This window comes from Phaenicophaeus curvirostris, chromosome 28, assembly GCF_032191515.1.
Source record: "Phaenicophaeus curvirostris isolate KB17595 chromosome 28, BPBGC_Pcur_1.0, whole genome shotgun sequence".
Classification (NCBI taxonomy): domain Eukaryota; kingdom Metazoa; phylum Chordata; class Aves; order Cuculiformes; family Cuculidae; genus Phaenicophaeus; species Phaenicophaeus curvirostris.
The window spans coordinates 773,174-800,385 of NC_091419.1; the positions used below are offsets into that span (position 1 = coordinate 773,174).

At 60.5% G+C, this 27,212-nt stretch overlaps 1 protein-coding gene across 4 annotated transcripts in view; it reads left to right on the forward strand.

Annotated features, from left to right (window-relative positions):
* Nucleotides 1-27,123, forward strand: part of NFIC (nuclear factor I C) — a 44,111-nt gene extending 16,988 nt beyond the window's left edge. For 2 of the 4 annotated variants that reach the window (XM_069877911.1, XM_069877910.1), the window contains exons 2-11: nt 2,726-3,257; nt 13,168-13,239; nt 13,740-13,814; nt 13,966-14,089; nt 14,230-14,354; nt 16,060-16,188; nt 16,287-16,471; nt 18,043-18,202; nt 19,813-19,898; nt 21,433-27,123. In XM_069877911.1, the coding sequence (XP_069734012.1) occupies nt 2,726-3,257; nt 13,168-13,239; nt 13,740-13,814; nt 13,966-14,089; nt 14,230-14,354; nt 16,060-16,188; nt 16,287-16,471; nt 18,043-18,202; nt 19,813-19,898; nt 21,433-21,450 (1,506 nt within the window). In that variant the 3' untranslated portion in view covers nt 21,451-27,123. The remainder of the gene's footprint in view (nt 1-2,725; nt 3,258-13,167; nt 13,240-13,739; nt 13,815-13,965; nt 14,090-14,229; nt 14,355-16,059; nt 16,189-16,286; nt 16,472-18,042; nt 18,203-19,812; nt 19,899-21,432) is intronic. The other 2 variants (XM_069877912.1, XM_069877913.1) reach the window with 2 other exon arrangements.
* The last annotated feature ends 89 nt before the right edge of the window (nt 27,124-27,212 follow it).

Sequence of the window (27,212 nt, forward strand, 5' to 3'; positions counted from 1 at the left end):
CGGCTGAGGGGCTTACGTGGTGGCAATGCAGGGCATGGGGACGGTCCCCAAGTACTCTGTCTTGTGCCCTGGACACCCAGCTGTGGGCATCCCACCCATCTGACTGTCTGTCCTGGTGCCCCCCGGCTGCCCTCGTCTGGCCCCACTAAAGCAGCTTAACTCTGCGCAGCATCGCGGTGCGGGATAAGCTGGGCGGGAGGGAAAGTTGGCAAGGGACTTGATCGGCTTTCAGGGCAGCTCCCGTCCTGCAGTAATCCGGGGAGCGGAGGGACATGACAGGTTCAGGGGCTCTGAAGGCCACTGGGGCTTCTGCACGCAACAGGTTTTTATGGGGTCCTACATGTGGATCTGAGTGGGATCTGGATGTCTTTGGCGTCATGGTGAGGGCGTGCAAAGGTGCCATCTGCTCAGAGCCCCACAGAAACGGGGGTCCCGCTTGCTGCCATGTGGCAGGGCACCCAACCCTTGCAGGGGGGGCCAGCTGCACCCAAAGGTGCTGCCACCCCCAGCAAGGATAACCTGACTCTTACCCAACATCACTGCAGCGATGCCAAGGGTGGCACCACCTGGCAGGAGGGTAGGGACAGGGACAATGGTGCAATGTCCCCCTCAGCCCTGCTGCCGGCTGCCTGGAGACGGTGGTGGGGATGGGGGATGGCAGCAATTTGTAGGGCTTGTCTGAATAACTGGCCACCAAGGAAGATCAGCCGCCCACCACCCCAGCCAAGTATTGTTTTTGGAACTCTCTGCTGCTTTTTTCAGCTCCTGTCTTACTTTTCTTTGACCTTCTTCCCTGATTTAAGACACATGCCCAGCCCTTGCCCAGCTGCACTGAATTAGTGGCTGCTGCTGGGGAGGGAAGCAGACCCTGTGGCCGCGCAGGGCTGCAGCCACCCCAGAAGCAGCCAGCAGTGATGGGTCCCTTAGCAGGGTTGAGTCCCCAGCGTCAGGATGTGTCCACAGGCAGAGATGAGTCCTCAGTGTCAGGCTGTGTCCTCAGGATCAGGATGGGTCCACAGGCAGGGTTGGATCCCCGTGGGGTATGCATTCCCCAGCAAGGGAGGGTCCCCTGTCCCGTGTTGGTTACAGGGGGACACCTGTGGGGTCACAGCTCTAATGAAGCTGAGTCGGCTCCCAGGGCCAGCAGGATCTGTGCTAGGGGGTTGATGGGGCTGTGCTGGTGGTCGGTGCTCATGGTTATTGGTGTCTGTGCCAGGTTCAGGGGGTCTGAGGGTCTGTGCTGGGACATCTGTGCCAGGTCACAGCAGGGGCTGTGCAGGGGAGGCTGGTGCAGCGGACGCTGGTGCGAGGGATGCTGGTGCAGGGGACGCTTGGGGCTGTGCCAAGGGACCCATGCTAGCTGTTCACAGGGTTTATGCCAGGGAAGTGGGTTTAGGGTTTAACAAGGGCTGTGCTGGGTCTGTTCTGGGGTTAACGGTGTCTGTGCTGGACTTGGGGCCAAGTGTGAGTTAGTGGGGTCTGTAGGGGACTGGGAGCCTGCCTCAAGGGACACTGTTCCCTCCAAGCAGGGCCACTTTGGGACAGAGCTGCTTTGGCTGGCAAGCAGCATCACAGCCCTGGGAGGAGTAGGGCCAGCACCAGCTCCAGAGACACTTGCGCTATCCCACTGCTGGGGTTCCTGGATGCCTCCCCGGAGCAGTGGCTGCCCTTGGCACCCTCCCTATTGGGAGGGGAATCCAAACCCAGGCACGACCCTGCAAACCAGGGCTATGGCACCACATTTGTGGCTGCCACCAGCCACCCCCACCCAGCCCTGGCAGCCTCTGGCCAGCCTCAAGCTGGGCTCCATCCTCCTCCGCATCATCACCCGTCATAAGGGACCACAAGGGCCAGATCCTGCCCTTGGGGTCCAGCTTGCTACTGCCCTGGCCACGCAGGGTATGCTTGGCCCTCTCCCTGTCGTTTTCCTGTGCTGTTCTCTGACAGGAGGGCTCCCAACTCCTCTCCATCCCAAGATAGGGCTGAAGGCCTCCCCAGCCAGGAAGCACTGATTTTCCAAAGGCCGGAGGAGGGAGGAATGGGATGCAGGAAGGAGTGGCCAGGCAGGGGGATGCATTTTCTTTGTTTTCTTTTGGGGCTGGACTCGTCCAGCAGCCTTTGCCAAATGGAAAAAGGCAGTCAGAGCACGGCTTGTGCACTGGGCTGGGTGCCAGCCGCCGGGCTGACTGCAACTTGGGCGAACTGGGGGAGTTTCCCACTGCTCCAGGGGGAGCAGAGAGGTCCAAGGCACCCACAGCGGTGCAGGAGAACCCGGGATGATGAAGGGGAGGGGATGACCCATCCATTGGGTGCTGTGGTCTGGCGGTGCCTGGCAGTAGTGTGGTGGCTTCAATGGGCACAATGTGAAGTGGGATTTCTGTGCCAGTCATGGGGCAGATCTGCATGGGAAGGGGAGAGAGTCTGGGTGCTGCCAAGGAGGCACAAGTTCCTGCCCCTCCACAGACAGCTCCAGTGTACCCCAGTCACCCCCAGCAGGCAGTTGGCCTGGAAGCTGGTGGGATTTATGGGGGGCTACTGGGACAAGGTTGATGCCAAGGGGTTCCCTATCCCTGGTGGGCATGCTTTTCTGCCACAGCAATTCTGGTTGTACTGGGGTACAGCCTGGCAGGGATGTCCAAAGCAGATCCCTGTGGGCTCCCCAGCTGTCCTGGAGTGGATTTGGGGGCTTGGCCAGGAGTGACCACCTATCCCTCTGTTCCCACAGGATGAGTTCCACCCCTTCATTGAGGCGCTCCTCCCCCACGTCCGGGCCTTTGCCTACACCTGGTTCAACCTGCAGGCCCGTAAGCGCAAGTACTTCAAGAAGCACGAGAAGAGGATGACAAAGGATGAGGAGAGAGCAGTGAAGGATGAGCTGCTGAGTGAGAAGCCAGAGGTGAAGCAGAAATGGGCCTCGCGCCTCCTGGCCAAGCTGCGCAAGGACATCCGGCCCGAGTGCCGCGAGGACTTCGTGCTCTCCATCACGGGCAAGAAGCCTTCATGCTGTGTCCTCTCCAACCCTGATCAGAAGGGGAAGATGCGCCGCATCGACTGCCTGCGGCAGGCGGACAAGGTGTGGCGGCTGGACCTGGTCATGGTCATCCTCTTCAAAGGGATCCCTCTGGAGAGTACCGACGGTGAGCGCCTGGTCAAGTCAGGCCAGTGCACCAACCCCATCCTCTGCGTCCAGCCCCACCACATCAGCGTGTCCGTCAAGGAGCTCGACCTCTACCTGGCTTACTTCGTCCGCGAGAGAGGTGGGTGCTTTTCTGCCTGTGGGATGCATCCCCACCACAGAGGGTGGGGGCTGTTCCAGCTGTCCTGGCTCTGGGACATTTCCCATTGTAGACCTCACAGAGAGGAGACCAGTGCTGCCCTCCCTCCAAACTGCAGCCCAAGGGGGTACCCTCTACCCTGCCCCCGTGGCATCTCTTCCCCAGATGGGACAGATCCTGACTGCCCTGGGAGGTGCGTGGGCAGGGAAGGGATAGCTTTTTCCCAGTGTGGCCCCCTAGGGCTGGAGCTGGGAGCAATCCAGCCCCAGGCTGTGGTGCTGGCCCCTCACCGGGCAGGAGTGGCCAAGGGTGGTTTCCAGGCTCAGAGGATTAGGTCCTGATGCCATTATCATGCCACCTCCTCGCATGTTGGGAATGGGAAGCTTGTAGTAGGTCAGGTTGAATCTTATTTTCTCCATGTAGCTTTGCCCCCAGCAGCTGGTGTCCCCCACAAACCCTGACACCCTCCAGCACCCCTGGTAGGTGAGGAGCCCAGGGAGATGCTGTGTGGTCCCTACAGGCGAGGGCAGGGCTTAGCTTCGCAGGAACAATGCAGAGCTGGGGGTGGCGGGGTCTGTGACCTGCAGATCAGAGGGGCAGAGAAGGGACTTGTGGCCCCCCCATAACCAGGCCAGGGTGCCCTGGTGTGTGTGAACCAGGATGTAAGTCCCCTTCAGGCAGCACCCCCGCAGCACCGGATGATGTCTCTGAGCCTCGTGGGCCTGGCCCCTTCGACACCACTGTGAGCTGGGCATGGGGCTGGTGGCCCCTTGCCTGGCACTGGATGGGGCCTCATCGCTGATGGTGACACCACAAGGGGCTCTGCAGTGCCAGCAGTCCCAGCAAAGGAGGTGCCAGCACCATGTATCATGGTGGGCACAGACAGATGGAGACATATGCACTCCTGCCTGGCCACCAATGGGACATGCTAGGTGTCGCTGGAGAAACTGAGGCATGGCAAGCATGTGACCCACCCGCATGTCCTGGGCAGGGTGCTGGAGGGGAACCACCAAGCCCTCATGGCTCTGGGAAAAAGCAGGATGCAGCCTCTGCCAGGGAACAGCAATGGCTGGATCCTGCCCCAGGACCCAGGTGGGACCCCTGCGGCCAATTGGGGACACGGGCAGTTGGGGAGGGGTGCACGTGTGCAGTCGCACACACGTGTGCAGCCGGGTCCTGCCTGCCCAGCTGCCGCTCCCTGCATGTGCGCACACGTGGTACCATGTGCCCATGCCCACAAACGTGGCTTGCCTGCTCAGGGGCAGGATGGGGCCCAGCAGGGCTTGGTGCTGCCATTTCCCAGTGCTGCACTGGGAACCGTGGGTGCTGTGCTGGGGATGGCGGCACCCCAGGCATTGGTTGGGGCAGGAGTGCTCTGTGCAGGTTGAGACAGTGGCTGCTGGGTAGAGTAGAGAGGGGTGTTGTGTACTGAGCTGAGACACAGCCAAGCTCGACTGAACTGGGGTAGGGTGCTGTGGTGCTGCATGCCATGCTGGGGGCACCCTGTTCTGACTTGGCTGGAGGTACAGTGTGACACTGAACTGGGAGTGCCCTGTACTGGGCTGGACTGGGAACCCCCCCATACTGGACTGAGAGCCCTACAGTGGCCACATGAACGGCAGGGACCTGCACCCTCACAGTAGCCGTGATGGGGTCCCTTACTCTGCTTGGCGTGCACATTGGGGTGCCTGTGCTGGCACCACAGTGATGGGCATCCCTAGGGAGGTGCTGTCCCCCTGCCGTGTCTCCCCCCACCCCCACTGGTGACCTTGACCCCAGCGTCTGGGTCCCCGTCCCCCCCCACCTCCTGGCAGCCGCAGTCACCTGACTGTCTAATTGGGAACACAGCGGCTGTAAATACTCTCTGATAAGGCCTAGCAGCCTCTCACTTTCCCTGTTAAGGTCGCTCTCTGCTCCGGTTAAGGGGGATCGGGATGGGCCGGTGGCAGCCACTGGCCTTGGGTGCTGTGGGGCACTGGGTGCTGGGGGCTGTGCTGGGGTGGGAGCCGCAGGGCACTGGGGTCTGTGGGGTGCTGAGGTCTGCAGGGCACTGGGGGCTGTGCTGGGGTGGGGGTCATCATCACCCCAGCTCACAGTAGGTGCTTTCTGTAGGGCTACGGCTAGCGAGGGGTTATCTGGCCTGCCATGTCTGTGGAGAAACTGAGGCAGGGAGGGATATTGGGGTGGCTACCGGCTGCAATGGGAGCTTGCCCTATGTAGCCAGGCCCAGTACCGCAGCCTTGCTGCCCCCTCCCTGCCCAGCACCCTGCCTGCTCCCCCCTCATTGCTCCCTCCCGCTCGCTCCTGCAGCTTCACCCCTTGCACATCGCACCCTGCAGCATCCCCAGCCCCAAAGGGGAAGCAGGAGAAGGCAGAGGGGATCTCATTCCCATACTGGGCAGCTCAGGCTCCCTGCAGCCCTGCAGCCCCCGCAGTCCCCCGTTATCAGGCCAGAGCACGTGGGCTCTCGGCTCCCCCGCCAACGCCTGGTCTGTTTTGCTGGTGTCAGCACAATTTCCCAGCCGCTGCTCTGGCAACGCCGCAGAGGGGAGGAGGTGGTGGAGCCCCCGAGGTCCTGCTCCCCCCATTTTGCTTTGGGGGCAGCCAGTGGGGGCTGAGTTCTGCCCCCCAGCCACAGAGCCATGCCAAAGGCCAGCTCTGCCTCTTGGCTCTTTCTTGCCACCCGTCCCTCTGCCTGGAACAAGCGCCTGGCTTTCCATGCTCCTGGGTGCACATGTGGAAACTGAGGCATGAGCAATGCTGGGCTACAGGGAGGCTCTGTCCCAGCCCTGCTGGCCCCGAGAGAGGGATTCTGTGGGGTGCAAGGGGGTGCCAGACACCTGGATCCAGTGCCCAGTGCTCAGCAGTGCAGCATGGGGCTCCCACAAGCTCTGTCCTGCACCTGTGGCCCCTGGTACCCCTGGGGGCAGGATGGGCTGCTGGCATGGGGCAAGATGGAAGCAGCATTGGGAGCAGGATGCGGTGCAGGGTGGGAGCAAGGGTGGATGCAGGATGGGTGAGATTTAGGCACAGGGTTGGTTGGAGGATTGGGAGCAGGGCTGGGTGCAGGACTGGGTGCTGGATGTGGGCAGGGCTGGGTGCAGGGCTGGGCTGTGCACACCGCAGTGGGGGAGGGGACAGCGCTGCAGCCCAGAGCTGAGCGTGCAGTGGTGAGGGGGAGGCTGGGGGGGAGCTCGGAGGTCGCTGGTGAAAGTCAAAAGCATTGCAGTAAAATGGTAATCAATCTCCCCAGTCGATGGTGCCAGGACCTTCGAAGCATTACAGAGAGATTCCTCCCAGCAGCTCCTGATGGCAGCAGCCAGGCTGGGGGTGGAGGGAGGGGGCTAGAGCCCACCTTCCTGTAGCCTCACCTCAGTGCTCCCCACTTCGATGGATTCCCCTCCCTGCACCTTGTGCCTCCATCCTTGCATCCTCATCCCTGCATCCTGCATCCCTGAACCCCATCCTGGCACTCCTTACCCCTGCATCTCCATCCCAGCACTCTCCATCCCTGGACTTCCCGTCTCATCCCCCTATTCCTGGACCCCATCCCCATCCCAGCTGGGCTCCAGAAGCCAGGGGGAGGCAGGATGGGATCAGTGCTTGCATCCTTCGGGCCTGGCAGAGACCCCGCAGTGGATGTGCTCAGTTGAGGGTGGGGGGAAGGCTCTGCCCAGCACTGAGCTTCCCCTGGCAGTGCCCCCTGCAGGGCCATGTGGGCGGGAGCAGATGGGTGCCCTGGGCACGCAGGCAGCGGGTTCCAGGGTGGCATCCTTCTTCCAGCACACTGCACGCCACTGCATGCAGCCAGCCATGCCATCACCATCAGGCAACACCCAGGGGGGGGCAGGGACCTCCACCCCGTGCCAGCATCTACGTCTCCCACCACCTGGCAGCTCCTTATCTCCCCTCACCAGCCTGGCCACTGGCTGCAGTGCGAGGCAGATGGCACCAATCTGCCAGGGAGCCTGTGCCAGGGCTCCCATCCCGAGTGCACCTGCCAGCCGTGCCAGACCAGCCATGCCAAACGTCTGCGCAGTCCCTCCAGATGGAGGAGCAGGCATTTCCCAGGGCAACACCATTCTGCCAGCTCCCACGCAAATATTTATCAACGGGGTCGTGAGGAGATCGAGGCGGTGCACAATATTTGGGCTGTACCGTTCACAGAGCTGGGCACCGGTGGGCTGGAGAAACCCCCAGCACACAGATAAATGTGGGTAAACCCTCCATCTGCTCCCAGCCAAACAGCTGGGAAGGCTGGGATTGATGGGAGCAAGATTGGCAGAGCCCAGCAGGTCTGGGAGAGACCACCTGGGAAAGAGCACAAGGGTATGAGACATGAGAGAATCGGTAGCACTGGGTTCCTGTGTCCGTGGGCTGCAGGGTAGAAAGGGGCTCAGTGGAGTGTGGAGAGCCCAGCCGACCCCATCCTTGCACCATCACTGCCTGTGGGCCCCGCTGTCCCCATGCCTGCCGCAAGCCCAGCGGCAGCAACAGCCGCGATGGTTTCAGTGTGCTGGAGTGCTCTGGATCGATGTGCTGGTGACCTTGGGGAGGTCAGGGCTTCCCTGGCTCTCCCGCAGTGCGCTGAGCTGGCGGCGTGCCGGAGTCAGCCAGTTTCCCTACAGTGCCCAGCTGGCAGGGGCAACCCCAACACTGCATCACCAGTGAAGTGAGTTGCCCCGTGCTCAGCCCCATGGCCTCAGCCCGGTGAGTGGTGACTGCTGGGGACCTGGCACGGAGTGCCACGTCATAGGGTGCCAGGGGTGGGGGGCAAGGGGCTGGTGTGGTTCCCCACACCATTCAGCACCCAATGAAAAAAAAAATGAGTGAGTTCTGTCTCACAAGCACCTGCTGTCCCCCGCCTTCACCACCCACCATGCCCCCTGCGCTGGCAAACGCCGTGCCCTCCTCAGGGCTGCAGTTGTCATCTTGTCTGGGTGCCCATGCTGGCAAGGGACAGGTGGGGCAGCAGATGCCCACGGTGCTCCCTCCCACTGCCAGCTATGGGGCATTGAGGGGGAAGAGATGCTGCCAAGCCCCCCAGCATGCCACGGTGCCCCTGAGCTGGGCTGGCACAGATACCTGGGGCCTGCAGTCCCCTGCCATGCTGGCCACCACACCAGCCCTGGGTAGCCTCAGATCTGATAGCCATGGGTCTGTCCAGGGCATTCAGGAGGCTAGGCTAGGGGCCCTCTGGCTGCACCTGCAGGGCTGGGTCCATCCTCCCATCTCCCTCTTCCTCTCTCCTGCCTTTCCTCCTCTCTTCCTCTTGCCTTCTTGCTGCTTTCCCTGCCCTCCCTCCCTCCTCCCTGTCAGCTCTTTCCCTCTTTCCTTATTTTTTTCTTCTTTCTCCCTTTCCCTTTCCCTTTCCCTTTTCCCTCTCCGTTTCTCTCTACTTCTATGTCTTCCTTACTTTTTTCTTCCTTTCTCACTCCCTTCCTCCCTTCCTTTCTCCCCTTCCTTCCCCATCCCTCTCTCATCTCTTACCCCTTCAAGCAGCTGCCCTCTGGGTGCCCCCCAGCCCAGGGCACAGGGGCCGGGTGCCAGCACCACATGGGGAGGGGGATTACAGGGGGGCTGGGGGCTCAGCTGTCCCTTTGTCCATCCTGCTCTCTCCTGTCCGTTTGTCAGCTGCCATCTGTCCAAGCTCGCCTCCACGGGCGCCAGCAGCTCTGGATGTAGCCCAGGCCTGGCAGGGCTGAGCGAGGGGGCGGCCGCGTCGCTCGCCTGTGGGGGTTCCCCCCAGCCGCTGTTGTCTCCCTGCGCTGGCCAGGGTCGGCCGAGGACAATCCTGCTCTCTCCCAGCACGCCAGCTCTCACTCACAGGCGTTGGCCAACGTGCTTGCGCCTCCCCAGCCTCCTGCGCAGGCCAACTGGCTGCAGCCAGTGAACGTGGCAGCCGTGTGCATCCATCCCCCTCCCGCCGCCTCGGGAGACGCCTCTGGCCAGGACTTCCCTGGGGTTCTGCTTGGCTTGGGGGGGCAGAATCTGCTGCCCCTGCAGACAACACAGGCTGACAGAGAGCAGGCTGAGACCCCACAAATTTGTGTCACCTCTGATTGCACCACGGCCCTCCAGATGTGGTGGGAGGGGCTGGAGGGGGTGCCGGGTGTTATGAAGGGCACATCAGAGGGGTCCAGTCCCCCATACCGCCCAGATGAGCTAGGATTTACCCAGTGCACACACATGCACGGTGTTTCTTGTGGCATTATATAAAGGAGGTTACACAAGTGGGTCTGGTCTGCGATTTATGTAAGCCCCCTCCCAAGCCTGCCCGGCAACAGGACAGGCAGGAGGATGGGCAGAGCCGCTCAGACTGGGAGTGGAGGGGGGGTCTGGCAAGGAGGGGCCCCCCAATCACACACACATATGCACCACCCCAGCCTTGCCCATCAGTCCCCCTTGCAGTGAGGCCACTGCCCTGCAGCCCCCAGGCTCCCTCAGGTCTCCAGGTGTCCTACATCCTGTGCAGGCTGTTCACTGTGGGCCCTGATGATGCACACTGAGGCAGAGGATCAGCCAGAGGCACTGGGGGAGCTGAGTGTTGCTCCCGTGGAGGTTGTGGGGCTGTGCTGCCACTGAAGGACAGGCAAGGGGGGCAGCTTCCATGGGGACTTAGCCCCAAGCATCCCCAGGGGAAACTGTGGCACGGGTCAGAAGCCTGCAGGTAGTGGTGCTAAGCTCTTTGCCATCTCCTGCCCTGCAACTAGCAGAGCTTAGGTGGGGAGAAATAAAGTCACTGCCCTTGTCAGGGGAGCCTGGGCCGTGCACACTGGTGCCAGCAACTTCACCAGCCCCAAGCATCCTCCAACCTCTGCGCCTGCGCCCCACACCACTGCCGGTAACACCATGCCCTGTTACCGTCAACACTCAGGCACAGAGCCAGGGCTCTCCTGTAGCTGTGCCAGCCCTGAGGGGCACCTGGCCTGCAGGGACCACCCCTGCCCAGAGCTGCTCCTGCTTCCCAGGGGTCATTCCACGCACCGAGGCTGCAGGCAGGGAATCGCCGTGGGGCCAGCCGCACCCTGCCAGTCAGCAGGGCTGGGGGCTGGGGATCCATAATTCAATGGGTGGCACTGGGCCAGGCTGCCAGCGCGGCCAGGAGCCTGGGCAGCCCCTGCCCCCCTTCCTAGGATCATGCTTTGCTGTTTTTTAAAGTGATTGGATCGACCTGTTTGTGCACCGAGTGCTCTCCCCTTCCACGCTGGGGAGGACCCAAGCACTGAATCCCCTCCCCCTGGGCTCCCCACAATGTGGCAGCTTGGCCTCCCCACCTCGATCCCCCATTCAGGGAGGTACAGAGGGTGCAGCCCATCAGTGAGGCCAGGGAAAGCATGGGGCTCCCCAGGCTTCTTTTGGCTTCCCAGTGCAGATGAGCCACTTGTTGGATGCTGGATTTGGTCCCCCTCAAAAACATCCCTCACAGGGAGCAGAAGCTGGTGATTCCTTCGCCATTTTAGCATGCGTTGGCCGGCCGCAGGCAGCCATCACATGGCGGTGAGAGCAGAGTTTGGCCCGGCTGCGGGAGGAGGCAGCCAGAAATCTGCTGGCAAGCTCGCCTGGCCCAGCCACGAGGATTGCCGGCAGCTGGGGGGGCACCAAGCCCACGGTCTCTATCCTCCCACCCACATGGTTCCATCAGCAGGGACACAAGGGTGCCAGGAGGAGAGAGTCCTGCTGCCAAATCTTGGAGCTCAGGAAAGTCCCTGGTGCTCCTTGGGGTGCCATGGCTGGTCCTGAGATGCGCGGGTTGTGGGGAGTCCCCCAGGCTGAGGTGGCTTTGAGGGGACGGAAGGGCTGTGCCAGCTGTCCTGGGGGAACAAAGGTCCACGAGGAGCATCTAGGGGTGAGAAGAAGTCCATGTGAGGCATCTTGGGGTGAGGAAAGGTCCACGTGGGGCATCTAGAGGTGAGCAGGGTCCATGTAGTGTATCTCAGGGTAAGCAATAATGGGAGATCCCGGGGTCTGTGTGGGTACCTTGGAAGTCAGCTGGTGAGGGCATGGCCCAGGGGGCTTCCTAGCAGCCGAGCACCCTGGAAGCAGCAGCCAAGTGCCATTCCAGGGGCAGTCAGAGGGCCAAGGAGCCCCGAGGAGATGGCTGGGGGCGTGCAGGGAGCCAGACCAGCGTCGGGCTGCAACCACAAGACACCGCCCCGTGCCTTGGCCGCGCTCCATCACTAACCACTTCCAGAGCCACTGTGAGATTTGTTGTTTTAAGAGGCGAGGAGGGGCTGTGTCCGGCTGTGGGGTGCCTGCCAGTGTGCAGGGGGTCCCTGCCACCCCTCATCCCCTTCCCCAGTGTGCTCATGCCCTGTTGGCTCCCACCGCCTGTTCCTGCCTGCTTGGGCGCATGGCAGCTTTCAAAATGGGGGAAAGAAAGGGAAAAAAAGAAAAATGAAGGGAAGGGTGGGAGAAATCCTCGCACCCGTCACTAGGAGAGTTTCTGCTCCCTAAAATGGCTGCCTGAGGAAGCCAAGGGCATGGGCAAGCGCACAGACAAGTGCATGGGCACAGGCTGGTGGCGGGATGCAGTGTTGGGGCAGGATGGCACGGGGCTGCTGGTGTGAAAGGGCTGCCAGGCTAGAAGAAAGGGCGGGGAGGAACGCCAGGAACTGGTGAGGGAGACAAAATGGCTGTGTTTGGCATCCAGCAGCCGCGGGGGTGGCGCAGGCGGCATGCGGGGGTGGTGGGGTGTGGGCTGGCATGGTCCTGCTGCCCGCATGGCTTTGCCTGGCCAGCCAAAAATAACCACACCGGGAGCGTGCACAAGGGACTGGGGGAAAGCAGGGTTTGGGAGGGTAGAAAAAAAGGGAAAGTAAGGGAAAAATACCCTAAGTTGTGGTAGGCAGTCTGGCAGTGGCCGCTCTGTTGTGATGGCGGTGTTTGAATTGTTGCAGCCCTTTCCGTCATCAGCTAAAGCTGCAAAAGAGAAACAGCAAAGGCCAAGGGCTGGGAGGAGGAGGATGGAGGAGCAGGAGGAGGAATGAGGAGCAGAGAAACGCATGGCAGAATTTTGGAAGGGCTTTGGGAGAGGTGGGTTGAGGGGCAGGAAGCAGATCCTTTGCCAAGGAGGAAGGATGCCCTTCAGCGCGGCTCAGGCCTCAGCGGGGTGCAGCGAGCTGGAGGGTGCGCCCGTGGCATGCTGTGCCAGGACACGCCAGTGCCACTGAGCTCAGCATCTGATCCGCGTTATTTTTAGCTGAGATGGAACATGGACAGTGGGGGCTTGGGGTTGAGAGCAGATGCTCTCTCACTGCCCTGCTGCCCTTCACGGGGCTTGGAGGAGGCAGGACGGGGTGCCATGGGGTGGTGATGCCTGTCTGCCATGACGCTGCCTGGTGGGGATGAGGCGAGAGGAGAGGAGAGGAGAGGAGAGGAGAGGAGAGGAGAGGAGAGGAGAGGAGAGGAGAGGAGAGGAGAGGAGAGGAGAGGAGAGGAGAGGAGAGGAGAGGAGAGGAGAGGAGAGGAGAGGAGAGGAGAGGAGAGGAGAGGAGAGGAGAGGAGAGGAGAGGAGAGGAGAGGAGAGGAGAGGAGAGGAGAGGAGAGGAGAGGAGAGGAGAGGAGAGGAGAGGAGAGGAGAGGAGAGGAGAGGAGAGGAGAGGAGAGGAGAGGAGAGGAGAGGAGAGGAGAGGAGAGGAGAGGAGAGGAGAGGAGAGGAGAGGAGAGGAGAGGAGAGGAGAGGAGAGGAGAGGAGAGGAGAGGAGAGGAGAGGAGAGGAGAGGAGAGGAGAGGAGAGGAGAGGAGAGGAGAGGAGAGGAGAGGAGAGGAGAGGAGAGGAGAGGAGAGGAGAGGAGAGGAGAGGAGAGGAGAGGAGAGGAGAGGAGAGAGGAGGTATCACCCCTCATACTGGCATGGTGTGGCTCACCGCAGTGGCTTTTCTCTCTTGTAGATGCAGAGCAGAGCAGCAGCCCTCGGACAGGCATCGGCTCGGACCAGGAGGACAGCAAACCCATCACGCTTGGTGAGCACGGCAGGCAGGGCTCAGTCAAGGGGTCAAGGGATATTCACGCCCACCCCCAGAGTCCCAGCGGCAGCAACCTCAACAGAAGCTCATACCCTCCATGCTGGCAGTTCCCCCCAGCCACTGCCTGGCACCTGCAATGAGCTGGGCATGGCCTCAGTCTTGCCTCATGGCTGCCAGAGCATAGCCATGGCCATGGTCCTTGGAGCAGCAGCTGCTGTGGGGATCCCGTGACAAGGGGTACATAACCGCAGCCCTGCCAGCATTCTCAGACAGAGGCACAGAGCAGCCCCAGGGTGTCTTCAGCAGAGGGGACTGAGCAGGGTGGTCCCTTTCTAGGGGAGGGAAGTGGAGCAAAGCTGGCTGAGAAGGGGACAGGTGGCATTACAGGGGATTTGGGGATATTGAGGTGCCCTCAAGTATCACCACAATCACAGCAGGGTGTAGGAGGGGTGTTTGTGTCTGTCCTCCCCCAGCACGCTCTTCTCTCTCCTGTGCAGATTCAACAGACTTCCAGGAAAGCTTTGTCACCTCTGGGGTGTTCAGTGTCACCGAACTCATCCAGGTGTCCCGAAGTAAGTGCTATCGTGATGCCACTGCCCGCCCCCAGGTGCCTGGGCACAGCAACATCCCAACACCTCCCCATCCCAGCTGCAGGCTGGGACTCTCCTCCCTGCTGAGTCGGGGGCAATGCCGGCCTCCCCTGAACTCCCTCTTACCCCGCAGCACCGGTGGTGACAGGCACGGGGCCAAACTTCTCCCTGGGGGAGCTGCAGGGCCACCTGGCCTACGACCTGAACCCCTCCAGCACCGGCATGAGGAGGACGCTGCCCAGCACCTCCTCCAGCGGGTAGGTGCCAGCATGGCCAGGGTGGTGCCAGGGCCACCCTGAGCATGGCTGTGCGTTGCACGGGCCATCTCGGCGTGGGGAAGGCGGGGGCAGGCTGGATCCTGCCACAGGCTGGTGCTGATCCCTTCCCTGGCCCCCAGGAGCAAACGGCACAAGTCGGGGTCTATGGAGGACGACATCGACACCAGCCCGGGAGGCGAGTACTACACCTCCTCCAACTCCCCCACCAGCAGCAGCCGCAACTGGACAGAAGACATGGAAGGGGGTAGGTGCCTCCCTATAGGGGCCCTCCTGCTGCCATAGAGCCCCCCCCCCACCTCACCTGGTCTCTACAGGCACCGTAGTCAGACCTCACCTCTGAAAGCCTGGGCACCCTGTACGTGCTGTAGTGTTGCCATAGTGCCTGCAGGCCAAAGCACAATCCGGCCATAGGTGCTGTGATGGTGTTGTAGGGCCCCCAGCAAGTCACTGCTTCTCTGTGGGGTCTGTGATGTTGCTATAGGGTACCCCATGAAGTTACAGGCTCTATAGGTGCTGTGGTGTTGCTGTAGTACCCTCCTGCTTGGGCACAGGTTCTGTAGATGCAGTGGTGTTGCTATAGCTCCCCCTGATTTAGACATAGGCTCTATAGGTGCTCTCTAAAGGGGCAGCCCAGCACCCCGGCCCCACTCCAGCCTCTCCCAGCCCCATGCTGGCCGCTGGCACTACGGACAGCCTTCTCTCTTGCCTGGCATTTTTTTTCCCTTTCATGTCTAGACAGCCCCAATTAGCTGTTCATTAAGAAAATGGGGGGCTGGGCTAATTAAAGCATGCTGCAGGGCTGACACAGCAGCTCCCACGCCCCAGGCACCTTTGCGGGGCTGCAGGCAAAGAAACCACTTGTCTTTCTTGCCCCTTAGCTCTTATCCTTCCTCCCTGCTCGCCCAGCAGTGGGGCAGGATCTGTCTCAGCCCCCAAGCCCTGCCAGAGCCTGGGGAGTGCCCAGCCGGCGGGCTTGGGGAAAGGAGGTCCTGCCCCAGGACAGTGTCCTATGCGTGCCAAGGACTGTACCCCCTCCTGCTCCATCTCATCCCCTATGGGGCTGGTGGGAGAGCAGGAGGGTCCTAGGGGAAGAGATGACCCCCTCTCTAAAGTACTGCTTATGGGCATGCAAGGTGGGAGCCATGCAGGGGTGTCCCTGCTTGCCACTGGTGGCCTGATCCACCAGCGGGGAGGGTCACGGCAATCCCGTACAGGATGTTCTGGGAAATCCTCCTAACCCCCAGTTGAGAAGGGGCTAAACTCATTACCAGGCCTAGGCCAAATGGCCTGAGCTAAAGCCACAGTGGCGGGGGATTAATGTGCCCACCGCCCCTCCCGCTCGGCCCTGCACCCCACGGTGCCCCTCGGGGGCCTGGTGCTGCGTGGAGGTCCTGGGGGCTGGGGCTACATGTCCCTGCTGGGGGCACGCCTCCAGAAAGCACCTTTCTGCCTCCCCAGGAGCTTCTTGTGCTAGCAGGATGTGGACCCCAGCCCCAGGGGTGTGGGTGCCCGGTGGGGGTGCAAGGGCAAGTGCACAAATGTAGTGCTGCATGCACCCACATGCCTGCAGGTGTCCTCGCATGCACAATTGTGCACACACACTCCGGCTGATGCCTGTGTGCACACACACTCACACATGCACACACATTCATACATATGCACACAGTCATGCTGTTACACACATATACGCATGTGTGCACACTCCTGCACACCCATATGCTGGCACACACAAGTGTGCACTTGCATGCTTGCAGTACACCCCTAGACATGTCCACATGCATGCACACCCTCGTGCATGCTCACACCCATACACTGTTTCCAGCCTGTACCCAGGGTGCCCCTTACCCCAGGAACAAGCACCTCAACTCCAGGCTAGGCCCCCAGCAGCCTAGGGACTTTGGAGTCCCACAGCAGGTGCTGGGGCATGACGTTGTGCCCGTCTTCACCAGGCATCTCCCCCACCGTGAAGAAGACGGAGATGGACAAGTCCCCCTTCAACAGCCCATCGCCCCAGGACTCCTCACCCCGGCTGAGCAGCTTCACGCAGCACCACCGTCCCGTCATCGCAGTGCACAGTGGTGAGTGCCCTGGGAGGGAAGCAAACAGGTGGAGGGGTGGGGCGGCGGCTTAGCTCACAGTAATGTTGGTGGGTTCCCCTTTCTGCTTTTGCCTGCAGGTATCGCTCGAAGCCCCCACCCATCGTCTGCGTTGCATTTCCCCACCACCTCCATCCTCCCCCAGACGGCCTCCACCTACTTCCCACACACGGCCATTCGGTACCCGCCTCATCTCAACCCGCAGGACCCGCTGAAAGATCTCGTCTCGCTGGCCTGCGACCCGTCCAACCAGCAGCCCGGACCGGTAAGGATTTGGCCCCTAGCCCTGCATTCCCATCACTGACCTCGCCGTTGGTTGCCAGGGGTGCTGCCAGCTGGGCTGCCGGGGTGGCCATCCCCAGCATCGTCTGCCGCCTGCCACCACAGTTGCTGCCACCACCGCCGCCGTGTCGGGGGGTCAGGGTGCCCTGGTGTTGCTCTGCTGCCAGCACCCAGCACAGAAGGTGCCCCTGCTGCCGTGGTTGGGGCTGAGTGATTCCGGGCAGTGCCTTGTGTTGGTTTGGGAGTCCCGCTGCGCCTGGTGTGTGTGGACACCTCGGTTATGTGGCGATGGAGGGGACACTGCCTCGTAGCAGGGATCAGGTGTGTGCCAGGGCTTAGCTGTCAGCCAGGGCTGGGGGTGTCTGTAGCAGTGGGGCAGCCAGCAGGCTGTGACCGTCGTTGAAGAGCCTGCGTCTACCAGCAGGACCGGGAGAGCACTGGGCTTTGTGCCCCCCGCCCTCGTCTGCCTGCGCAGCCACCCGGTGACCCGTCAGCCCTGCCATGCGCCGTGTCTCCAGCATCGCCGTGGGGGTGGCAGAGCCACACTGTGCTGCCAGGCGCCCTATACACCCAGCATCCCACACCCAGCACCTCCTGCACCCACCACCCCCCACAAAACACCTCACACACCCAGCACCCCATGCACCCAGAACACTGCACATCCATCACCCCACACACTCAGCATCCCATGCATCCAGCAACCTGTGCACCCAGCACCCCACAGACCCAGCGCCTCACACCCAGCACCCCATACACCCAGCAACCCATGCACACAGAACCCTGCACACCCAGCACCCCATGCACTCAGCACCCTCCACCCCACACACTCATCATCCCATGCACCCAGCAACCTGTGCACCCAGCACCCAACGCACACAGCACCGTGCACGACTGTCAGCCTGTGCGTCCAGCACCCCCTTGCACCCATCCTGCTGGACTCCCTTTGTGCCTCCTGCCTGGAGCTGAGACTGCGTTTCCACTCCTGTGTCCTGCAGCCCTGCTCTGCCCCCTGGATGCAGGAGCTCTCAGGGAGCCCCTCCGAGCTCTGCCAGCGCCTGCTCGCTGCCCTGAACTGGTGAGGGCTGATGCCTGGGTGAGGGGAAGACCCACCCTTCCCCAGCACGGTGGCTGAGTGCCAGGCTGGCAGAGGCTGGATTCGGAGCAGCCTCTGCCGAGTGTGGTGTGGGAAGCTGTAACAGGAGCCTTCAAGGGCCAGGCCGTGCCACTGCGCAGGGTGCCCCTTCCCTGCTGATGAGCAGTCCAAAGGCCTCCTGCTACCACAGAGAGGGAGGACAGAACCGTGGCCCTGGCACGCGCCGTCATGGGGCACGGCCCCCCAGTGCACACTGACCCCCCTGCACTGCCATGATTCCCCGTCACTGGCGCCGACCGTTCAGGGCTTCTCTGAGACCCAACAAACTCGTGTCAGGGGTGAGGGATGTTCCGTGCCCATGCCGGGCAACACCTGGTGCTCAGTGGGCCGGCCTAGCCGGTGCCGCACTTGCTTCCTAATGCCTTGTGCTGTTTGTTTTTCTGTCTGTGTTGTGTCCCCAGTTAAATGGAAGTGGTCAAGTGAAAGTGCCCAGCCACTACCTGCCCACGCAGATGCTGGCGCCGCCACCTCCCCCCGGCATGCCCCGCTTGGCCGTCTCTCCTGACACCAAATCCACCACGACAACTACCGAGGGAGGGACGACCTCACCGACATCACCCAGTAAGCACCCCGTGGCGCCCAACCCTCTCCCTGGCCCGGCCGGCCCCCTCCTCTCACAGCCCCCCAAGGTCCCCACCCATCTCAGTGCTCCTGGGGGGATGTTGGCGGAGGTGGCCTCCCCACAGCCGGGGAGAGGGCGGCAGCCGGCACACAGTGAGTTTGCTGGGTCTCAGGCAGGTCAGAGCGGGCAGGGTTTGGGCAGGTGGCTGCTGTGTCCCCCACTCCAGGGTGTCCCACGCTGGTCCCAGGGACCAGCCCAAGGCCTGCGTCTGAGGTGGCTGGGGGAACCGGAGTGGAGCCACGGTGGGGCTCCCCCAAGCTGGTGTCCTGCCCAAACCCCCCCCAGCGCGGGTAGGGCTTGTGTGGGAGGCTGTTGCCTCTCTGTGCCTCAGTTCCCCAACCAGCCTGCACAGCAGTGCTGCTGGTGACGTGGGTACCAGCCAGCACAGGAGTGGTGCTGGGGCTGAGGGCAGTGTGTCCGGCTGTGCCGCATGGGGCTGCCGTCCTCTCATTGCCACAGGGATCCCCAGCCCTGGGGACCCCAATCTGGGCATGGCCTGTGAAGTGTTGTGAGTGCAAGGACTGCGTGCAGGCCGCTCGGAGCCCTTCGCAAAAGGCACCTGGGCGAGCCTTCATTTGCAGTGGTGGCTGAGCAGCTCGTCCCCTTCCACACCATCTCAGGGAGTTTTGAGCCTTGGCCAGGAGGATTTGGGGGCGCTGGGCCCAGGGCCACAGAAGGGAGACACTGGTGTCACCCTGAGACTGGCATCAGGGTGCGTGCCGCTGTGGTAGAATGCTGTGCCATCACCATACTCTGCAAGCAGTGTGTTCCTGTCCCGCTGTACACATGGGACACCTCCTGGTACCCCGTGTGGCTGTCATGTCCCCACAGGGTCAAGCCCTGCCCAGGGTCACCATCCAAGGGCAGAGGCCACCGCTGGATCCCACCAGCCAGCCAGGGGGTGTCGAGGTTGTGTGACATGAAGAAAGCAAAGCCTGGCTGATCCAGAGAGCTCCGAGTGGCATCGCCTGGCTGGTGTCAGGGCTGCGGCCACAGGGAGGGGACAGGCACTGCCTGCCTCAGGGAGGGGGCGGGGGGGGACACACTGGTTGTCCCCGAGGCAGGTAGAGCCAGCTGGCTGAGAGCCCCCATGCCCCCCAGCAGCACCCTGCCTCCACAGGCTGAGCCCGAGGTGGGGGGTGGGGGTCCCTCCAGTGGACCCCGAGCTGAGTGCGGACGTGGCAGCGAGGGGACATGACTGAATAGGGCTGGTGGCTCTCATTGCACTCACCCCTTGGCAACTCAGCTCGGGAAGCCGCAGCACTAGTGTGGTAGTTGAGCACCCTTCTGCACCATTACCCGTCAGCTGACCATCACTCTGACGCCACCGCTCAGGGCAGCAGCACAGGTGGCACTGCCCTGCGTGCAGCATTCCTGGCCTCTGCTCACCTGCTGCCAGCATGCAGCCAGGGACATCGCCCGGCCACCAGCTCCAGGTGCCCAGGACACCTGTCCCAGCAGTGCCAGGGAGTAGGCCAGGCTTGGCCCTGGCGGGGGCAATGGCGGTCCTGCCGGCAGCCCCGTTAATCAGCTCTCATTTGTTCCCCAGCCTACTCTGCACCAGGCACGCCCCCTGCGAACCGTTCCTTCGTGGGATTAGGACCAAGGGATCCTGGGAGTATCTATCAGGCACAGGTGAGAGCGGGGATGCTGCTGGGGGGACCCTCTTGCCCTCGTCCTGGGCACTGCCACAGTGGTATTGCCATGGGCATGGCCGTTGTGGGCATCACTGTCATGTGTATCGCTGCCATGGCATTGCTGCCATGGCCTTTGCCACGATGAGTATCACCACCACGGGCATGGCCATTGCAGGCGTCACCGCCGTGGGTATCACTGCCATGGTATTGCCATCACGATCTTTGCCGCAACGCCACCACCGCCATGGATGCAGGCGTCCCTGCCGTGCTATTGGTGCCGGGACATCTCTGCCATGGGTGTTGCTGCAGTGGGCATCACCATTGTAGACGTTGGCATCACTGCCCCAGCATTGCTTCTGCAGGCACTGCCACCATAGACGTTGCCACTCTGGCATCCCCACCATGGGTGTCACAACCCAGTGCCATGTGCCAGAACATTGAGTGCTCTTGGAGGCCTGGGTCCACCCAGGGTGCCGCAGGGCAGGGGGAGGTCCCTGCTTTGCTCACACTTGGCACCTTGCCCTCCTCTCCCCAGGCTCCAGCTATGCCCTGCCTGGCACCACGGCACAGCTGGGCTGCCTAGGCGCCCACAGCATCCCCAGATGAGTGGCACCAGGGCCATGTGTCTCTTCTCCAAATGGCTCTTGCTCTCCACCCAACTGCACCCTCCGCCGCTTCAGTCGCAGTGGGATCTAGTGTGCGCCTTCCCAGAGGTTCTCCATCAGTCTTGGATAGGTTCTAACTGGTCGTTTGCAAGCAAATGCCAGCGCCACAGGCAGTGCTGCGGGGCACTGCCTCACCTCACTTGTGACACGAGTTAGCCAGTCTCAGCCGTCCCTGCAGGGGCTGAAGCCGTGCCCAGCAGGTGACAGCAGTGCCAGGGCAGTGCCAGGAGAGCCCTGACAGAGCAGGGTGTGGGGGTTTCTGCACCACCTGTCCCCTTGGGGGTCACAGCCACTCGCAGCCTCGGGACCCCAGGGTCCCTGTCCCTGTGCATTTGTGTCTGGTCACACCCCAGGAACTTCCCCAGGGCTGAAGGATGCTCTGTGTGGGGAAACTGAGGCAAGGGGCAAACAAAGCTGTATCTCATATCACTGGGAGTGGCAGCTGAGACCTGCTGCTCTCGGGTCATGTGTGGTGGGGCTGGGAAGGGTTAAGGGAAGCATTGGCTCTGATCTGTCTCGTTGCCAATGGAAACCAGACATGAGGTAATCAGGGATGAGCTTGAACTTGGGGCTGGGGGGAGATAATGTGAGGGTAGCAGGGGCCCACCCTGTGGGATCTGCAGCCGTGCCACCCCCAAATGGAACCATTCCTTGTGGAGTGTCGCCTTCGCCATGGACATGCAGAGGGACACGGGTAGCCCCACTGCAGAGGACTGATGAACTCGGTGCAGAAATGGGGATGACAGCTCCATGCGGGACAACAAGGCGAACAGGGTGACTGTGTGTGGACAGCTCAGTGTGGGGAGACATTGTGGGGGTGATGGAGTGCAGAGCACTAACATCAGCCTCTCTTTTCTCTCCTGTCAGTCCTGGTACCTGGGATAACCGCCGCCGTGCCGCCCCTTCGCCTCCCTTCTCCTCTGCTTTAGGCACCCCCAGAGGAACATCCCCGTCCCCGAGCACCAGGCCCAGCCTTGCGGTGATGACGGAGAGCGTGGACTCACGACGACGACGACGAAGACAAGCAAAACCCACACCCAAAGGAAAGAGCGAGGGAAACGAAGAAGGAAAAGGGTCAAACTTTTTTAAAAAGGAAAAAAAAATACAGACAAAACAAGACCCCATCCCAGGAGGACCCTCCCCCCTACCCAGCAACACGCCAGAAAACAAAGAAACAGAAAAAAAAGATTAAAAAAACACTATTCTTTGCCCCGTTGGCCAGCGCCGCGCTGAAACCTAACACAACTCGTGCCAGCGATGCCTCCCGGAGCGGCAGCGGGGCTGCAGCACCAGAGCCTGCTGGCTGCTTGCCACAGGTCAGATATGCAAATGGCTCTTCACTTTCATTCTTGCCTCTACGTGAGTAGAAAAGATCAAACTCCCCCTCGCCATGTCCCCCTGGCCCCATGCAGACTCTTGGGGGGTCCCAGGGGCCGGGGTGGGGCATGGTGGGGTGCGGGGGACACTTCCTGCTGCCGGTTACCAATCATTGCGGCTGCGCTTGCTGGCAGGGTGATGTGATGCTCCGTGCCATGAAAGCGTCTTGGGAATGGGCAACACTGTGCTGCGGTGACACCGTGATGTGGTGAGGTGGTGACACCATGACCTGGTGACGTAGAGACATGCCAATGCGGTGGGATGGTGATGCAGTGACACCGTGATGTGGTGACACTGTGATGCAGTGGCATGGTGATGCAGTGACGTGGTGGTGCGGTGACATGGTGGTCAGCTTGGCTAGGCACAGCAGTGTCACAGGAGGAGGGTGCTTGAGGCCACAGAGGGTGTGATGGCACCTGATTCCCACAGGGACACTCGCACCGCAGCCGCAGTGGGACCCAGGCTGCCACCGCCATGTGAGGCACCAGTCATCGTCCCTCTGATTGCTTTCCTCACCCCCAGCCCTGCACTGCCCACGGCCCCACGTGTGTCCCCATGTCCCCCTGCGCTGGGTTGGTCCGTGGGACCGTGGCAGAGCATGCGTCCGTGTGTCCGAGCTATGCATTTCTATGGACAGGTCCCGGGGGACGGGAGGAGAGGCTGCGCGCGTGTTGCACATTTTGTAGGAAATGCACTTTGAAGAGGGAATTGTCAAAAAAAAACCAGAAAAAAAGAAGAAAAGAGAAAAAAAAAACATAAAAAGAGGAGAGGAGGAAGAGGAGACAGAGGCCCCGGCACTGGCTTGCTGGAATGGCTGGTTTGGGGTTTTTTGGTTTTTTTTAATACAAAAGGATGGAGAAAAGGAGCCCATGTGAGGGCAGAGCCAGCCCCACGGAGCCCCCGGCCCCACGTCAAGTGCCTGAACTGTGGTGGGGAGGGGTCCCGGCACCCCCGGAGGAGCCCCTAGCCAGGGGCAGCACTGGAGGAAGCTCCTGTCCATCCCCGTCCCGCGCAGTGGTGGCATGGCCAGGCAGGGGACACAGGGACGTGGCAGTGCCTTAGAGCAGAGCAACCCACGCGGTGGCCGAGGAGGAGGAGGATGAAGGCACCCGGCATCTCAAACGAGACAGTGGCAGCCCCAGAGGAGACCAGTCCCAGGCCTGTCCCCACAGGGACACCACGCCCCTGGGACACCCCACAAGTGACGCAGGAGAGAAGCCACCGTGGGATATCTGGGAGCAGAGGACGTCGCCAAGGCCAATGCTGCCACCCTGGCACCCAGAGCTGCTCCAGAGACCACCGGCATCGCATCCCCATCCCACCGGCTTCCCACTTCTCCCAACTCCCCACCCCCTGGGACAGCCCAGCAAGGCCGTATCCTGCCCACCCGCGGCACCGGAGAAAGGGCTGATGCAGAAAATCCTGGGAGACAAACAAAGTAATCAAGAAAGGACAAGAAAAGAAGAAAACCCACCAAAAAAAGGAAAAGAAAAAAAAAAAGAAAAAAAAAAGCGCTTGGCAGAGACAGAAACCTTTTTTTAAAAAAAGATCTGAGAAAAAAAACACAGAAAAAAATAGAAAAAGACAAAAAAAAAAAGACAAATAAACTGCATGGTGCTTTAACAGGATCTGGTGACCTGGCTCAACCCAGCCGCGCTGGCTGACGCTGTGCATGGCAGACTCTATTAACCGGCTCTACCTTCCCCCTTCAGCAACAGAGAAAAAAAAAAAAAAAGGAGAAAAAAAACAAAAAAAAAACCCACAAAAAAATCTGTATAAAAAGAAAAAAAAAAGCCGTAAAAAAAAACACAAGAAAAAAAATCCATGTTTTCCTAATTTGCACGAAATTTTATACCACATGATGTGCCTTGCCTTCAAGACTAAGTATTACCGGAGCCGAAATCAGAGCGAGGGAGTCGCTGCATGCCCAGGGCTCCCGGGGGGCTGGGGGTGGCCGCCCCCTCCTTGCCCCCTGCATGGCTTCTTCTCGGCCAGAAAAGTCCCTTTTCTCTCAATTATTCTTCTTTTTCAACCAATTTTTCCACACGCAACCCCCCCTCGGAAATGTCTTCCAGTTGGTAACAGCGATGCGTCCTCTGCACCAACATTCGGAATATGCAATAGCCGCTGCGCCGGCAAGGGGGGCTGGGGGGCCTGGGGGGGGGCTGGTCACCCCTTTGCTTTGCCTCTCTCTTTTTTGTTGTTTTTCCTTCCCCTTTTTTTCTTTTTTTTTTTGGGGGGTTAGGGGTGTTCTTTTGTTTTTCAGCTTCCAGCAACCAAAGGCAGTGAGGCAGGAGGCAGCAGGCCCCCCCCCAGCTCAAAGCCCCCCATAATGTTCGGGGAACCTCGGTGAGGGGTGAGGATGTGAGGATGCAGGGATGGAGCCCCCCCTATGGCTGAGCCCTTACGGGGGGGGGGGGGGGCACAGCACCTCCCTCCCACCTTGGGGACCCCCTGTTTTAAACTTGTTCTCAATGGGGCAGAGGGCCAGGAGGGCTGAGCCCAGCTGCTCTCGTGACAGGAATGGAACCATGTGAATGTAGCTGTGCCCCCTTCCAGGGCTGATGCTGGGGGGGGGGGGGGGGGGGGGGGGGGCGGGTCACAGCCCCCTTGAGCCTCCATCCCCATCAGCTTCCTCTCCCGGGTCTGGTTGGCACAGCAGGGAATGGGCATAGTCCCCTTTCCCTGGCCCTTTGCTCATTCCCCTCTGCGCCAACCAACCCGCGCGGGCCCAACATCCCCAAAAAATCCAGAATTTGCCTTAAAACCCAAGCATCCCCCATCAAGCAGGAGAGAGAGAACCACCCCCAGGCCCCTGAGGCTGAGGGTTGGTGAGGTCGTGACACCAATGAGTGGCACCACACATCGCTGCTGCTTTGTATCGAAGAAAACATTGTTGTCAGCGATTTTTAACCGTTTTCATTTAGGGGGTTTTATTGTTTTGGTGTCCAAAAGTACCTGTGGGGGGGAAGGGTCCCATCCTGCTCGCCCGTCCACTGCAGTTTGTTAGGGTCCCACAGAGCAGGCAGAACCTTGGGAGCCTCGTTCTTTATGCAAGGTGGAGGTTTGGTTTGGACAATGCAAGGGGGGAGCGGGTGGGGTGTATATGGATGGGGGAGAAGAAATGTCAAAAAACTAGGATTTAAAAAAAAAATAGAATTTAAAAAAAAATAGAGAGAAAACTGGGAAGGGGGAGCTAACCCCAAAAAAAGGGTTTTAAGGCTTGAAAAAGATCCGCTCAAAGTGGGAAAAATAAGACATTAAAAAGCATTTCTCAGTGATGACTGGAGCAATTAGGGGGGGTCAGGGCACCCCCCAGAAAGCAGGGGGCTAGGGGGGACGAGGGGCGCTGGCGCCTCTTGGCCTCGGCCGCCTGCTGCGAGGGACCCCCCAGCCCCAGGGGCATCGGCCAGGGTCCTGCCTTTGCTGCCTTCCCCCAGCCCCGGGGCCTCAGCGCCCCCCAACCCCGCCCTCGGCAAGTAAAGCACCTTAAACCATGTTAAACACAGGCAAAAAATAATCGACTCGATGCCCCCGGCCTGTGGGGGCAGCATGGGGGTCGTATGGGGCCTTTCCCGGAGCCCCTGGGGTGTTTGCACTGCTCCCCCCTCAGCATCCTGGGGCTGCACCCCCTGCCCAAAGGGAATATGCAACCCCCCCGCCCCCCCCCCCCCCGAGGCTCCCACCGGGGGCGAACCACCACTAATTTGTATTATTTGTATTTTTTTAATCGTTTTCCCTTTTATTTTTTAATCCCCCCTCCCCGCCTCCTCTGGGCTCAGTGGTCATAGTTGGGGTGGGTGCAAAGTGAGGAACCCCATCCCTGGGGATGCTTGGGGTGGGGGGAAACCTCATCCCCAGGGATGCTCCAGGGAAAGACCCCATCCCTGGGGATGCTTGGGGGTGACCCCATTTTTGGAGATGCTCTGGGGGGACTTCATCCCCCTAGGGATGCTCTAGGGAGAGACCTCATCCTTGGGGACACTCTGGGGGGACCCCATTCCTGGGGTTGCTCCAAGGGGACCCCAGCAGGGTGGGAATGTGGGGAGTCCACTCAACAATCACAGCGCCCAGAGCTCCTGCGGGGTTTCATGCACTACAGTCTCTCCTCAAGGGTTTTTAGTTCGGCTCGTCAGCTTAAAAACAAAATAATTAAAAAAAATAGTCCTTGTGACCTATAAATAATAAAAAAAATAACCTGTACATAGAGCTATATCTCTCCACACGTATGTATGGGGCTGCAGGGCCGGGGGCGCGGGGTCCTGCGGCCGACACACAGTTAAGGTACTTAAAGCGCAAAGGAATATATATATATATAAAAATCCATATATATATATATATATATATATGTCTTGTTTGGTGTTGTTTTGTTTCTTTTTCTTTTGTACTCTGAGTTTGGAATCGCTGCTTTTCTGTCCCCCAGCTCCCGCCACCGGCTGGGACAGGAGCCCCCACGGGTGTCCCCGCACAGCGACAGCCGGGGTGAGGCAGCACCCGTGGGTGCCTCCGTGTGATGCCTGCAGGAATGGGTGGGCAGAGAGGGGGGGGGGGCCCACCCCCTGACAGAGAAAGAGCAGCAAAAGGAGAGAAAGCGCCCCAAAAAGGCATCGAGCGGCAGCCGGCCGGCCCGCAACTCACCCATACCAAAAATCCCGCTGCAGTGCCTGCGCCGCCGGCCGCCCCTGCACTGGGGGTCCCCGCTGCTGGGGGTCCTGGCCCCCCCGCTCCCCGCTAGCTGGACCCTCGCTTCGTGCCACCCAGCCGCCACACACCCACCGAGTGCACCAGGGCTGCGAGCCGGGGCTGGGACCCCCGAGCCGAGCCCCCGCAGCCCAGCATGAGCCCCCCGAGTCCCCCTGCTCGCCTCCCTGGTGCTTCACAATAGTCGATTGATTTTATATCATTGTATGCATCCGCCGCTCCCGCCGCCGCCCCGTTACTTCCCTTACTATGGATTTTTGGGGCTTTCTTTTTTGTTTGTTTTCTTATTTTTTGTTTTGTTTCTTTTGTTTTGGGATTTTTGGGGGCTTGGTTTCGTTTTGGTTTTTTTTTTTGGTTGGTTTCCCCCCCCCCCTCCCCTATGCAAAAAAGAGAAAAAGAGACAAAAAATGAAGAAAAAAAAAACAAAAACAAAAAAAACTGACGGACAAAAAAAGGATAAAAAATGAAAAGAAAAGAAAAGGAAAAAAAAAAGACAAAAAATAAAATGTATAAAAATTAAACAAGCTATGCTTCAACTCCAGATCGGCTCCGCTCTTCCTTCACGGCCC